The 15913-nt window shown below is 42.4% G+C and overlaps 1 protein-coding gene across 1 annotated transcript in view; it reads left to right on the top strand.

The window, feature by feature from the left end:
- CD8A (CD8a molecule) overlaps positions 1 to 11879 on the top strand; it is a 28490-nt gene extending 16611 nt beyond the window's left edge. Inside the window, exons 5-6 of the mRNA XM_040419273.1 lie at positions 1186 to 1219; positions 9520 to 11879. Of these exons, the coding sequence (XP_040275207.1) occupies positions 1186 to 1219; positions 9520 to 9571 (86 nt within the window). The 3' untranslated portion in view covers positions 9572 to 11879. The remainder of the gene's footprint in view (positions 1 to 1185; positions 1220 to 9519) is intronic.
- The last annotated feature ends 4034 nt before the right edge of the window (positions 11880 to 15913 follow it).

The following is a 15913-nucleotide window of genomic DNA, read 5'->3' as shown; positions in this document are numbered from 1 at the left end:
GATGGACTCCTTATCTCTGCTCTCTGACATTATAAACACTCATTAAAGCTCATTCCTTGTCTCACCTATAGGAATGTGGCTTAAATAAGTGTTTATGACCTGTTAATAGTTTAGAGATAAGGTTTATTAGATGACCCGCACAAAGTGAAAGTGAAAGTACCAGTCACACAGCTAGTAAAAGTTAACTTTGTGACAGAACAGCTGAATATTGAGTGAATAATTCACTTAATAATAATAAGTAAAACTTAGTAATAATGAGTAAAATGCAATCATAAACAAAAATTGCCTCCAAAGGTGTACAGAGCCTTTAAGCTTTTATGTATGTAAGTTAAAGAAGTTATTCCATAAATTGGTCCTACCTCTGGGACCCGCACCTATCTATAGAACAAAGCGTCCAAAGTTCGGGAGAGCTCACTGCACATGCACTTCCGCCCTCCATTTATTTCTACGGGAGCCCCGAAAGTAGATGAGCAGCACACTCTGCTTTTTTAGGAAATCCCAAAGAAATGAATAGAGGGCACACACCGCGCGGGCGCAGCCACCGCTCTGATTACTTCTATGGAACTGCTGGAAATTGCCAAGCCAGCGCACAGCTATTTTCGGCACTCCCACAGCAATGGGATGGGGTTCTCGTTCTCTTTTTGAGCTTTGTTCTACAGATAGGTGCAGGTCTCAGAGGTGGGACCCACACCTATCTGACATTGGTGGTGTATCCTACTGATATGCCACTAATGTTTGTGGTGAGACAACCACTTTAATTATATAAATGTAATGTGCATCATTCACATGAGGGGTAACGTTAAATTGTGACCTCTGTGACCATCTCCCATGGGTGAGAAATCTTATCTAGAACATGTTTCTCAGACTGGCTATACCTCTCAGATCTTGATATACAGTCATGCAATTAGATTTTTTGCTGATTTTTTTATGTCATGAAACTCATCATATCGCTCAAAGCATCTAAAAGAAGTCTCAAAATAGAAAAAATAAAAATCACTGTATTATAAAAAACAACAGACAATGAAAAGTTTATAAAACGCATATTAAACACATGATGAAACATTTACAGGAATATGAATGCCAGGCCCTATTGTCATCACTATAGGACCTTCAACCTGACTTCTAATTTATTCTTTGTTTGCTCACAGTAGTCTATGTCTTAATACTCTTTTTTTTATCTTTTAGGAACAAGAAGAAGGCGATGCCGGTGTAAGCCTAAGTAAGAATATCACAAAAACTCAAAGCAACAATATAAATGTTTAGTCTAAATATAGTATAGTTTAAAATGCGAGACGCGGTTTGGGTCCTTCCTGTTTTCTTATTTTTTGCCAACAACTCTATACGGACGTAGAACACTACACCTCCCAACATGACCTGACCTCTAGACATGACCATAATACAAATATGTTATACATAGCTCAGGGGGTGATATTGGTTCTCATTTAAGAGATGCAGCAGGTGTATGGGGAATTAATTTCAGGCAATGCTCCATGGGAATGTATGCAAATTAGCTCACGTCCACAAAACCAGAGACTCCACTGAAATAAAGAGTAACCCATCTGTAGCTGTTTCAGGGTTCTTGCCTATCAGTGCAAAGCTGGGCACTAGTTACTGGAGGAGATGTCTTAGATGCCCCATATCTCATCCAGCCAACCAGTTATGGGGAGGAACCCCAAAACAGCTGTCTACAGCTAGGTCATTCTATCCATTGGTTTGGCTGACATGAGCTAATTTGCACACTCAATACATAAAATACTACACCTCCCAACATGACTGACCACTGGACATGTCAATAATGCAATACTTCTATACACCTCCCAACATGACTGACCACTGGACATGTCAATAATACAATACTACTATACCCCTCTCAACATGACCAACCACTGGACAGGACTATAATATAATACTACTATACACCTCTCAACATGACCAACCACTAGACATGTCCATAATACAATACTACTATACACCTCCCAACATGACCGACCACTGGACATGTCCATAGTACAATACTACTATACACTTCCCAACATGACTGACCACTGGACATGTCCATAGTACAATACTACTATACACCTCCCAACATGACCGACCACTGGACATGTCCATAATACAATACTACTATATACCTCCTAACATGACTAACGACTGGATATGTCCATAATACAATACTACTATACACCTCTCAACATGACTGACAACTGGACATGTCTATAGTACAATACTACTATACACTTCTCAACATGACCGACCACTGGACATGTCCATAGTACAATACTACTATATACCTCCTAACATGACTAACGACTGGATATGTCCATAATACAATACTACTATACACCTCTCAACATGACCGACCACTGGATATGTCCATAGTACAATACTACTATACACCTCCCAACATGACCGACCACTGGACATGTCCATAGTACAATACTACTATACACCTCTCAACATGACCGACCACTGGACATGACTATAATACAATACTACTGTACACCTCCCAACATGACCGACCACTGGACATGTCCATAGTACAATACTACTATACACCTCTCAACATGACCGACCACTGGACATGTCCATAGTACAATACTACTATATACCTCCTAACATGACTAACGACTGGATATGTCCATAATACAATACTACTATACACCTCTCAACATGACTGACAACTGGACATGTCTATAGTACAATACTACTATACACTTCTCAACATGACCGACCACTGGACATGTCCATAGTACAATACTACTATATACCTCCTAACATGACTAACGACTGGATATGTCCATAATACAATACTACTATACACCTCTCAACATGACTGACCACTGGACATGTCTATAGTACAATACTACTATACACTTCTCAACATGACCGACCACTGGACATGTCCATAGTACAATACTACTATACACCTCTCAACATGACCGACCACTGGACATGTCCATAGTACAATACTACTATACACCTCTCAACATGACCGACCACTGGACATGACTATAATACAATACTACTGTACACCTCCCAACATGACCGACCACTGGACATGTCCATAGTACAATACTACTATACACCTCTCAACATGACCGACCACTGGACATGTCCATAGTACAATACTACTATACACCTCTCAACATGACCGACCACTGGACATGTCCATAGTACAATACTACTATACACCTCTCAACATGACCGACCACTGGACATGACTATAATACAATACTACTGTACACCTCCCAACATGACCGACCACTGGACATGTCCATAGTACAATACTACTATACACCTCTCAACATGACCGACCACTGGACATGTCCATAGTACAATACTACTATACACCTCTCAACATGACCGACCACTGGACATGTCCATAGTACAATACTACTATACACCTCTCAACATGACCGACCACTGGACATGTCCATAGTACAATACTACCTCCCAACATGACTAACGACTGGATATGTCCATAATACAATACTACTATACACCTCCCAACATGACCGACCACTGGACATGTCCATAATACAATACTACTTCCCAACATGACTGACCACTGGACATGTCCATAGTACAATACTACTATACACTTCTCAACATAACCAACCACTGGACATGTCCATAGTACAATGCTACTATACACCTCCCGACATGACCGACCACTGGACATGTCCAGAAAATAATACAGTTGAACTCTATGCATAGACGACCACACGTCACAGGTCAATGTTTGATACTAAGCCATAATAGTTGTGCTTTTAGAATTTGCAATATGATTGTCAAGAAGGAATATAAAATATACTGTAAACCTATAGAGTTACAGAGCATTCACAAAAGTATCCATGCATTTTCATATAGTGGCCGCATATTATAATATTTTGCTCTGACATTCATACAGTGACCACAAAATGTTATGCTGTGTCAAAATAGAACCCTACACCACCAGGGATGTTAATGTCAAAATTCATACAGTGACCACTCTGTCAAATAATGCCATATTGTTCTTGCATAGAGCCAAATGGTGGTCAACAGGGATGTTAGAACTAACCTTTGTAGTATCCTGAATACTATGGGAAGTTTTCATTAATCCTTTCACTGCCCTAGACCACCAGGGATGTTACCATTGATTCCCTACACAACCCTAGAAAATCAGGGATGTTAGATTTAATACCCTCACTGCCCTAGACCACCACGAATGGGGTTGTTAATCATCTCACAACCCTGGAACATCAGGGATGTTATATATAATGCTTTCACTGCCCTAAATCACCAGATTCACTGCACTAGACCACTAGGAATGTCTTCCTTAACCCTTCCTCTGTTCTAGACCACAAGGAATGCTGTCGTTAACCCTTTAACTGCCCTAGACTGGCAGGAATATTATCATTAATCCCTTCACAATGCTAGAACACCTGGCATGTGAGATTTAAAGGATAACTGTCATATATTTTATTTGCTAGTTTATTAGAGCTAGGCATGTATACCTGAGTTAGTCTGTCAATGATTGTCAAAAGATCTGTAATTACCTTATAATAACAGCTTTCATTAATGTCCCCTGTCCCTTTCCACTGCTCCCTTAAAAGACAGTTGCTATGGCTTGTCTGTCTCCAGCTAATCATAAACAGAAGACGGAGGGGCGGTCCTTCACCCTGCATGTCTGCATTAGGCTTCAGAGTGAGTGAGGCGTGTCTCCCAGTAATCCAATCTGATTGGCTGGTTAAGCAAGTGTGCATGGGAAGTAAGGGAAAGCAGTTTTGGCCTCAGAGAACTGGCAGAGGAGCCATCTTGAGAAGGTCATCATATTGTAAATGTTTAAACAGCCGTAACTAAGGGAAAAACTCAAGGAAAACAGTGGTATGTGAAGAAACTAAAGATTGCTTTATGCATAATGCTGCTGCAGCAGTAATATATGCTAAAATTGATCTTTAGATGAAAACATGACAGTTACACTTTAATGCTCTTTCTGCCCTAGACCACCAAGGATGTTACAATTAACACTGTTACTGCCCTGGATCACAAGGGATAGTATTATTAATTCCTCAACTAACCTAGGATTAACCACTTCCTTGCCAGGACCTCCCATTGTCATGGTGCAGAAAATCCTTCAAAAAGTAAACGTTTACTTTTAACCCACTTAGGTAACCTGCACAATCACATGTTAAAGGGATTGTCTGCTTTAAATAACTTCTTAAAAAACAAACAAACCTATGGACATTTGGATGGAAAAGAGTAGGTTTTGCAGCTGTTTCTCCAGATAATAAGAGCTTATTACAGCTAGAGATAGACATTGACATCAATCCTCATGGTCATCCTATGGTCAGGTACCTTTTAAATCAACAGATGTCTAAACTACAAAAAACTTTAAAGGAGTTTTCCAGGAGATTTATACTGATGACCTGTCCTTTGGATAGGTCATCATTATCTAATCGGTTGGGGTCTGACACCTGGGACCCCCGCTGATCAGCTGTTTGAGAAGGCACCGGAGCAGTGGCGTAGCTATAGGGGTCGTCGTGGTCACAATTGTGACCAGGACCCTAAGCCAGGGGGGCCCACAGGGGCAAGTGGTCCACCAATTTTCATATTTTTTAACTTTATATGACGTTGTCCATCTTAAAAAAGTGAATACTAGTGGAAACGCTCACCAGTATGTAGGAGACGGGGGAATCAGAGCTCTGTACTCTACCCTCCCTGGTCTTCTCCGGCCCCGCGATGCACTGTTCTGACTACGTACTATGTCAGGATGTAAGGCGTGTACTATAACCTGATGCTGTATGCAGTCAGGTCACAATCCAGTGACCTCGAGAAGACCAGGGAGCGGTGACTGCAGGAGAGAGCGTCGGATCTGCATAGTAGCGGCAGAGCAGGAGAGGTAAGTAAGTGTATTTATTTTGGGTCTGATCTGAGGTGTGATATGGGGTCTGAAATGGGGTCTGACATGAAGGTCTAAAGTGGGTCTGATCTGAAGTCTGATATGGGGGGTTTTACATGGAGGTCTAATCTGAGGTTTGATATGGGGGTCTGATTTGAAGTCTGATATGGGGGTATGATCTGAGGTGTGATATAGGGGTCTGATATGTGGCTCTGACGGTTGAGAATTTGGCATGGGGGTACCATTTCAATTGTTGCCTCAGGCAGCAGAAAGGCTAGGAACACCCTTGCCCCTTGCCAGAAAGCACTGAGGGAAGGGTGGGTGGGGGGGGGGGGGGGAAGCAAGCTGAACTCTTGCACCAGGGCCCATGAACCTTTAGCTATACCCCTGCACCAGAGGGCAGGTCATCAGTTAAAATATCTCGGAAAACCCCTTTAAAAATTGAAAATGAAAAAGTGTGCTGATTAAAAAGGCACAGTATACCTGGTCGGTAGGTGAATATCTCCACAACTGCCCGGTAGGATATAGAAACACTGAGACACAAGTTAAAACCTTGTTACTGGTGGAAAGTCCACTTTGACTATACAAGCATCTGTGGTCAGTATGGTGTTTCACTGGCTGCACAAAATATATAGGTGTGTGGATTTGAGCCATGCCACGAACAGAAAAACAGCCAAACCACGTGTAAGTTTCATTTCTACAACATGACTACCGGAAAATGTATTTAATTTTCTCCTTTACATTTCGGACCACTCTTTCTCATACTGCACGTCCTACTGCCGAAAGCTCATGAAGAGGGGAGAAACAAGATGTAGTCTATGGACCAAGAGCTACATTGTTTACAAGAAGCAGGGCCACCATTATGTAGATTAGTAGCCTGTTTTGAACGCCAACCTCACCACCCAACCCCCAAACAGCACACGACTATCATACCATACATAAGTATAAGTGCCATATGTTGGCCAAAAGACCGTGCCGTTCAGTCGTCTTAACAATGCTCTGCGGTGCTGCCATCAGCATATGCTACCAAACAAGAGCAATAAAGGTACTGCTGGGAGTCAACCTCTCTCCTAACCTAGACCACCAGGGATATTAATATTAATCCATCATTACCCTACACCACCAGGGATGTTAATATAAACCCTTCACTACCCAAGATTACCAGGAATGTTAGCATTAATTCCCAAATTATCCTAGACCACCAGGGATGTTAATATTAACCCTTCACTACCAAGATTACCAGGAATATTAGCATTAATTCCTAAATTATCCTAGACCACCAGGGATGTTAATATTAACCCTTCACTACCAAGATTACCAGGAATATTAGCATTAATTCCTAAATTATCGTAGACCACCAGGGATGTTAATATTAACCCTTCACTACCAAGATTACCAGTAGTGTTAGCATTAATTCCTAAATTATCGTAGACCACCAGGGATGCTAATATTAACCCTTCACTACCCAAGATTTCCAGGAATGTTAGCATTAATCCCTAAATTATCCTAGACCACCAGGGATGTTAATATTAACCCTTCACTACCAAGATTACCAGTAGTGTTAGCATTAATTCCTAAATTATCCTAGACCACCAGGGATGTTAATATTAACCCTTCACTACCTAAGATTTCCAGGAATGTTAGCATTAATCCCTAAATTATCCTAGACCACCAGGGATGTTAATATTAACCCTTCGCTACCCAAGATTTCCAGGAATGTTAGCATTAATTCCCAAATTATCCTAGACCACCAGGGATGTTAATATTAACCCTTCACTACCTAAGATTTCCAGGAATGTTAGCATTAATCCCTAAATTATCCTAGACCACCAGGGATGTTAAATTGAACATTCCTTTGCACCTGGAATCCTCCATCACATGGTCTGATATGGGTGGGGCTCACAGTCCTGCTTTGTTCACATTGCACTGGCTGTCCTGCTAGGCATTTGTGTGCAGGCTGGGCTGTGAGCTGGATCACATCACCTTCAGACCGTGTTCACACCACAGTTAGCGTAGTGGTAGGACCCTTTGCCATGCTGAGTGACCGTGACGTGGTGCAATGATGGGCTCCGATATCTTCCTGACAGGAACATATTGGCGGAAGTCTCAGCTTTTAATATCTGCTTGTATGACCAGCCAGTATAGTCAGTGACATATCCTTTTGGTGCATTTTCTTCAGTGATTTATATAATTGTATTTTCATCCGCACGGTGCTCCGCCTGTGCAGGATGCTTTTGTGGTGCATGTGGACCGCGCTGGCGTCCTCCTTTGTACGCGTTAATTGCTCGGGATGGTCGTTTGCTGCGGTCCACATGCGGTGGGACTGCTCCCCCAATGAGAAACACGCTACAGTGTTTGGGGTTTGAGCAGCTCCTCCATATCTGCCACGATATTTCTGTGGTTCACATGCGATGGGACTGCTCGCCCAATGAGAAACACGCTACAGTGTTTGGGGTCTGAGCAGTTCCGCCATATTGGCCACTGCAATTCTACAGTGATTTTATGTTAATATTAACCCTTCACTACCCAAGATTACCAGTAATGTTAGCATTAATTCCTAAATTATCCTAGTACACCAGGGATGTTAATATTAACCCCTCGCTACTCAAGATTACCAGGAATGTTAGCATTAATTCCTAAATTATCCTAGACCACCAGGGATGTTAATATTAACCCTTCACTACCCAAGATTACCAGGAATGTTAGCATTAATTCCTAAATTATCCGAGACCACCAGGGATGTTAATATTAACCCTTAACTACTCAATATTACCAGGAATGTTACCATTAATTCCTAAATTATCCTAGACCACTAGGGATGTTAATATTAACTCTTTACTACCCAAGATTACCAGAAATGTTAGCATTAATTCCTAAATTACTCTAGACCACCAGAGAGCTGCGTTAAAGGGGTCTTTCAGTAATAATTACATTTAACCTAATGCTAGCAGCCTACCTCCTGAAACAGAAAATTCATATTTATCTGCACCGCTCCTCTGTGCTGCCTCCGCTGTCTTCATCTTCTGGTCCCTGTAGTGTTTACATCTGGCACTGTATGGGCATGGTCATGTGTTCTGCTGCAACCAATATTGGCTTCAGCGGTAATATGGCCACAAGTAGCACATCACCGCCGAAGCTAGTGATTGGCTGCAGCAGAGCATGTGACCAGGCCCACGCACTGCCAGATGTAAACACTATGGGGACCGGAGGATTGAGACAGCAGAGGTAGCACAGAGGACCGAGGCAGTAGAGAGTAGGAGGCAGGCTGAGGGCAATAGGTAAAATGTAATTATTACTGGAAAACCCCGTGAATCTCATCATTACCCTAGATGACCAGAGATATTAGCATTAACGCCTTCATTACTGTTGATCACCAGGAATGTTAAAATTAACCCTATTCACTAACCTAGACTAACAGAAATGTTAGCATTAATGCTTTCACTCCTCTAGACCCAATAGGGATGTCAGCCTTAAACCTTTCTCTGTCCTAGACCACCAGGAATGTTAGATTTAACACTTTCTCTGCTCTAGACTACCATGTATGTTATCATTAAGGGGTTGTCCAAAAATATAATACATGATAGTACCTGCAAGAAATGTTCCATTAATCCCTCTTACTGCAATTTTTTTTTTTACAGGCCCATGGATGAGAAGAATGGTAAAATGAATATACCAAACAGACACATGTAATGGACATCATGAACTCATTGCTTCCTCCGCGGACCTTCTGCTTGTCCATGATGCCACCAACACGTCATAGCCAAAGGGCCACCTGTTCCATAAAGCCTTGCTCTGCTCCTCTACATTACAAGTACTCATTTCTCCAGGAATCCTAGAAATAAACCGCTTATGATGACAAATCAATATTTCTGGCTGCGGCATCATGCATTAGGCGACATTACTAGATATGGTCTAATGGCATTCTCGTCTGGGTGACATTTAGAGATACAGAGGGCTTCCCTCTAGTAGGATGTCGCACCATGTTAGCCAACTGTACAGACCATTATTTGCTAGCTGGCCTCATACAGGTGTAATATGGGCACGTATACATGAATTAGCAGCTCAGTGGTTAACCCTCTTATCTTGTAGTCCTGGGTTTGAATCTTAGTGAGGACAACATCTGCATGGAGTTAGTATGTTCTACTGTGTTTTCCTCCCACATGCTATAAATATACTGATAAATTAATTGGCTTTTTTAAAGGGGTTATCCCATGATTAATCTAAAAAATTAAAACCAGAGGTCATATAGCACATGATAATCTCTTTCTAACAAAGCTACAACCAGCCGTGTACCTCACATGGACCCACAGCTGTCAACATTCATTGCTACAATTGCTCCACTAGATTTATTAAGCTGGCAGCTCAGTGGGGGGGGGGGGGGGGTCCTTTTGCTGCCGGATGGAAACGAGCATGTGCGTCCACCTCACTGAGGTGGACAGAGAAATTAGAAAAAGAACCAACAGCAGATGGAGCTATACATCTAGATTTCATTGAATAACTTAGTAGCTTTAATACATTTTTAATAACAGGCAATTACAAAAGTATTCAGATCCAGAGGCTGGTTTGAAAAATGTAGACTACTTTTTGTGGGACATCACCCTTAAAGGGCTGTCTACTATTAGTGACTCCCGAGTCTCCTTTTTCAGCTGTTGGCCAGAGGTGAAAACGGTTACAAAGAGTGTCTCTTTCTCTGGCGGACTTGTCCTGTCCTACATTACACGGACAACCAACAGATTTTAATTAGCACTGTGTAATGCTTGATCTCACCTGTTGTAGCGCTGCAGGGAAATTAAACACTTATTGCCAGATTTCCCCACAGATTACAGCTGATCGCTGGGACTCACAACAAGGGGACCCTTTGTGATCATATTGCCAAGGGACCTTGATGAAAGTCCAAATCAGACAATGTGAACTTAGACTGTGAGCCCCGTTGGGGACTGTTACGCCGCTTGACATATAAGAAATCTCTCTTTGTAGCCTTTCTCCACTCAGAATTTTTTTAAATGTTTTTTTTTTTTCCATACCAGACAACCCCTTTAAAGGGTTTCTGTCAACAGGAAAATGGTTATTAACCTGGCTGACATTAGTGATGTACTAATGTCAGCTGAGCATAACTATATTAGTGCCACCTCACTGCGTGCCGCCGTTATTGAGGAAAAAAAACCGTTTATAATATGCAAATGAGCCGCTGGGTGCAGGGGGGGCGTTGCTCCTGCTCCTAGAGGCTCCGTTCTCCCACCTCTGGCCGCGCCCTGCTGCACTTGATTGACAGGGCCAGGCACTGTTGGTCTCCGCTTGCCGGCCCTGTCTCCTGTGGAAATCTCGGGCCTGCGCCGTCCCGTTCAGTATTTGGCGCAGGCGCAGTAAGTGAAGGATGCTCGTCGTCTGCCATCTTCACTCACTGCGCCTGCGCCGAATACTGAACGGGACGGCGCAGGCGCGAGATTTCCACAGGAGACAGGGCCGGCAAGCGGAGACCAACAGTGCCTGGCCCTGTCAATCAAGTGCAGCAGGGTGCGGCCAGAGGTGGGAGAACGGAGCCTCTAGGAGCAGGAGCAACGCCCCCCCTGCACCCAGCGGCTCATTTGCATATTATAAACGTTTTTTTTTCCTCAATAACGGCGGCACGCAGTGAGGTGGCACTAATATAGTTATGCTCAGCTGACATTAGTACATCACTAATGTCAGCCAGGTTAATAACCATTTTCCTGCTGACAGAAACCCTTTAAGACTGTTGATAAATGCCCCACAGTAACCTCCCCTTTAACCTTTTCCATTTTACATCAGTTGACATACTAATGTGAAGGATGTTTTGTGCCAGTGAATGAACGGTACCATGCTATACCGGGGTATGTAACGGCAGCCTCTCGCTGCGGCTTATACAACTGGGTCACGCTACTGCACCTGTGCATGAGCCGCACTTCATGTACAAGGCGACTGAGATATTGTATTGGTTTGTGTGTACAGTTCTTTTTATCAATAAACTGATAAGTTGAGTATTTTTTTTTTTCTTTTTGTTCTCCATTCACACCATTTTGGGGTCTATTTAAATTTTGCCACAGGCCTTTCCTCCTCAGTTTCTAGGATATTAATACCTACTTGAAGAGTCACTGAGTTTAATAATTAAGAAGATAGATTAGATACATGAATTAGATTAGATATGAGAGAGATAGATAGATAGATAGATAGATAGATAGATAGATAGATAGATAGATAGATGGATAATGATCAACAGATAGATGATAGGCAGATAGATATTAGATGGTAGATAATACAAGATAGATAGATAATGAGACAGGTAGATAAATAATAGAAACATAGAAACATAGAATGTGTCAGCAGATAAGAACCATTTGGCCCATCTAGTCTGCCCAATATACTGAATACTATGGATAGCCCCCGGCCCTATCTTATATGAAGGATGGCCTTATGCCTATCCCATGCATGCTTAAACCCCTTCACTGTATTTGCAGCTACCACTTCTGCAGAAAGGCTATTCCATGCATCCACTACTCTCTCAGTAAAGTAATACTTCCTGATATTACTTTTAAACCTTTGTCCCTCTAATTTAAAACTATGTCCTCTTGTAGCCGTTTTTCTTCTTTTAAATATTCTTTCCTCTTTGACCTTGTTGATTCCCTTTATGTATTTAAAAGTTTCTATCATATCCCCTCTGTCTCGTCTTTCTTCCAAGCTATACATGTTAAGGTCCTTTAATCTTTCCTGGTAAGTTTTATCCTGCAATCCATGTACCAGTTTAGTAGCTCTTCTCTGAACTCTCTCCAAAGTATCAATATCCTTCTGGAGATATGGTCTCCAGTACTGCGCACAATACTCCAAATGAGGTCTCACTAGTGCTCTGTAGAGCGGCATGAGCACCTCCCTCTTTCTACTGGTAATGCCTCTCCCTATACACCCAAGCATTCTGCTAGCATTTCCTGCTGCTCTATGACATTGTCTGCCTACCTTTAAGTCTTCTGAAATAATGACCCCTAAATCCCTTTCCTCAGATACTGAGGTTAGGACTGTATCACTGATTGTATATTCTACTCTTGGGTTTTTACGTCCCAGGTGCATTATCTTGCACTTATCAACATTACATTTTAGTTGCCAGATTTTTGACCATTCCTCTAGTTTTCCTAAGTCCTTTTCCATTTGGTGTATCCCTCCAGGAACATCAACCCTGTTACAAATCTTTGTGTCATCAGCAAATAGACACACCTTACCATCAAGGCCTTCTGCAATTTCGCTGATAAAGATATTAAACAATTCAGGTCCCAGAACAGATCCCTGAGGTACTCCACTGGTAACAAGACCTTGGTCTGAATATACTCCATTGACTACAACCCTATGTTGTCTGTCCCTCAGCCACTGCCTAATCCATTCAACAATATGGGAGTCCAAGCCCAAAGACTGCAATTTATTGATAAGCCTTCTATGTGGGATAGTATCAAAAGCCTTACTAAAGTCCAGATAAGCGATGTCTACTGCACCTCCGCCATCTATTATTTTAGTCACCCAATCAAAAAAATCAATAAGATTAGTTTGACATGATCTCCCTGAAGTAAACCCATGCTGTTTTTCATCTTTCAATCCATGGGATTTTAGATGTTCCACAATCCTCTCCTTAAGTATGGTTTCCATTAATTTCTCCACTATTGATGTCAGGCTTACTGGCATATAGTTGCCCGATTCCTCCCTACTACCTTTCTTGTGAATGGGCACAACATTTGCTAATTTCCAATCTTCTGGGACGACTCCTGCTGCCAGTGATTGGTTAAATAAATCTGTTAATGGTTTTGCTAGTTCGCCGCTGAGCTCTTTTAATAGCTTTGGGTGTATCCCATCAGGCCCCTGTGACTTAATTTTTTATAATTACTAAATGCTATCTTTTTGTTTTTAATGATTTTGGCCACTTCTGCTGAGTACCACAGTGGTCTCTTCCTTTTTTTGCTTTTACTGACAAGCCTAATGCAATTTTCTGTTGCCTTCAATAGTGCCACTTTTAAGTAGTCCCATTTCTCCTGGACTCCATTGAAACTGTTCCAATCTGATAGGGACTCGTATACCACTAATCTAATTTTAGAAAAGTCAGTTTTTCTAAAATCTAAAACTTTTGTTTTTGTGTGGTGTACTTATAGTAAACCACACTGACTGGGGATCACTAGATCCCAAGCTTTCCCCTACAGTAATATCAGATACCAAATTCCCATTTGTGAATACTAAATCTAAAATGGCCTCCTTCCGGGTTGGCTCCTTAACTACTTGCTGTAGAGATAATCCCAGTAGGGCATTTAGAATATCTGTACTCCTGGCAGAACTAGGTTGGTTTTCCAGTTTACATCAGGAAGATTAAAGTCTCCCATAATGATAACTTCCCCCTTCAATGTCATTTTAGCTATTTCCTCAACTAGTAGATCATCTAATTCTTTGACTTGGCTAGGTGGTCTATATATCACACCTACACGAGTTACCTTATGATTATCAAGCTGCAACGTAACCCAAACTGACTCTAAATTGGTCTTGCTAACTTGTATCAAATTAGATTTCATGCTATCTTTCACATACAGGGCCACCCCTCCCCCCTTCTTGCCTTCTCTGTCTTTCCTGTATAGAGAGAACCCTGGTATTGTTATATCCCAGTCATTACACCCATTGAACCACGTCTCAGTAACAGCCACTAAATCTATATTCTCAGATGCCATTATAGCCTCAAGTTCATTGATCTTATTCCCTAAACTGCGAGCATTTGTAGACAAGAATCTGAGCTTGTCATTTCTTAACCTTTGTGATACTGGCATCTTCTGGCACTGTTCCGGGGGGTAGTCGGACTGCTGGATTATAACTCTTTTGCCGCCCTTTCCTAGTTTAAATGCTCCTTAGCAAATACTTGGAACTGTTCACCGAGGACATTCGTTCCCTTGAGAGGAAGATGCACACCATCTTTCTTGTACAGTTCTTTTTCATTCCAACGAGAGCTAACATGAGACACAAAGCCAAACCCTTGGTTCAGACACCATTCACCAAGCCATACATTGAATTCCTTAAAGGGTTTCTATCACTTGGTATGACATAATTAGCTGTCAGACACTAGCGATCCGCTAGTGTCTGCTCTGGCCAACCATCCTACTATAATCACTTGTGGGGCAGCGGTTTTGCTAAAAAACTAACTTTTATAAATATGCTAATGAGCCTCTAGGTGCTATGTGGGCGTCATTAGCACCTAGAGGCTCCGTCTACCTTCATACACAGCCGCCGCCCAGCGCGTCCCTCCAGCCCGCCCATGTCCTCCTCCGTGTGACGCAGCGGCCGAATTCTCGCGCATGCGCCGTGCGCGGCTGTATTTGGCGCATTTGAGATGTCTGAGCTCGGAGCGGTCAGACATTCAATGCGCATGCACGGATGTATTCGGCGCATGCGCATTGAATGTCTGACCGCTCCGAGCTCACATCTCAAATGCGCCGAATACAGCCGCGCACGGCGCATGCGCGAGAATTCGGCCGCTGCGTCACACGGAGGAGGACATGGGCGGGCTGGAGGGACGCGCTGGGCGGCGGCTGTGTATGAAGGTAGACGGAGCCTCTAGGTGCTAATGACGCCCACATAGCACCTAGAGGCTCATTAGCATATTTATAAAAGTTAGTTTTTTAGCAAAACCGCTGCCCCACAAGTGATTATAGTAGGATGGTTGGCCAGAGCAGACACTAGCGGATCGCTAGTGTCTGACAGCTAATTATGTCATACCAAGTGATAGAAACCCTTTAATGCGCATCTTCCTGTCATGCTGAAGGTTATGCACAGGCAAAACTGCAGAGAATGAAACAGTTGATGCAACCTCCCGTAGATAGATAGATAGATAGATAGATAGATAATTAGATACACACATGGACAAAACTGTTGGACCGTTTCTGATAAAGAAAGAAAAACCCACAATGGTCACTGAAATAACTTGAAACTGACAACTGAATGCTGAAGGTTATGCACAGGCAAAACTGCAGAGAATGAAACAGTTGATGCAACCTCCCGTTGATA

Source organism: Bufo bufo, chromosome 2, assembly GCF_905171765.1.
Source record: "Bufo bufo chromosome 2, aBufBuf1.1, whole genome shotgun sequence".
Lineage (NCBI taxonomy): Eukaryota > Metazoa > Chordata > Amphibia > Anura > Bufonidae > Bufo > Bufo bufo.
Note: the sequence above shows the minus strand (reverse complement) of the source record. Positions and strands in the feature narration are given on the sequence as shown.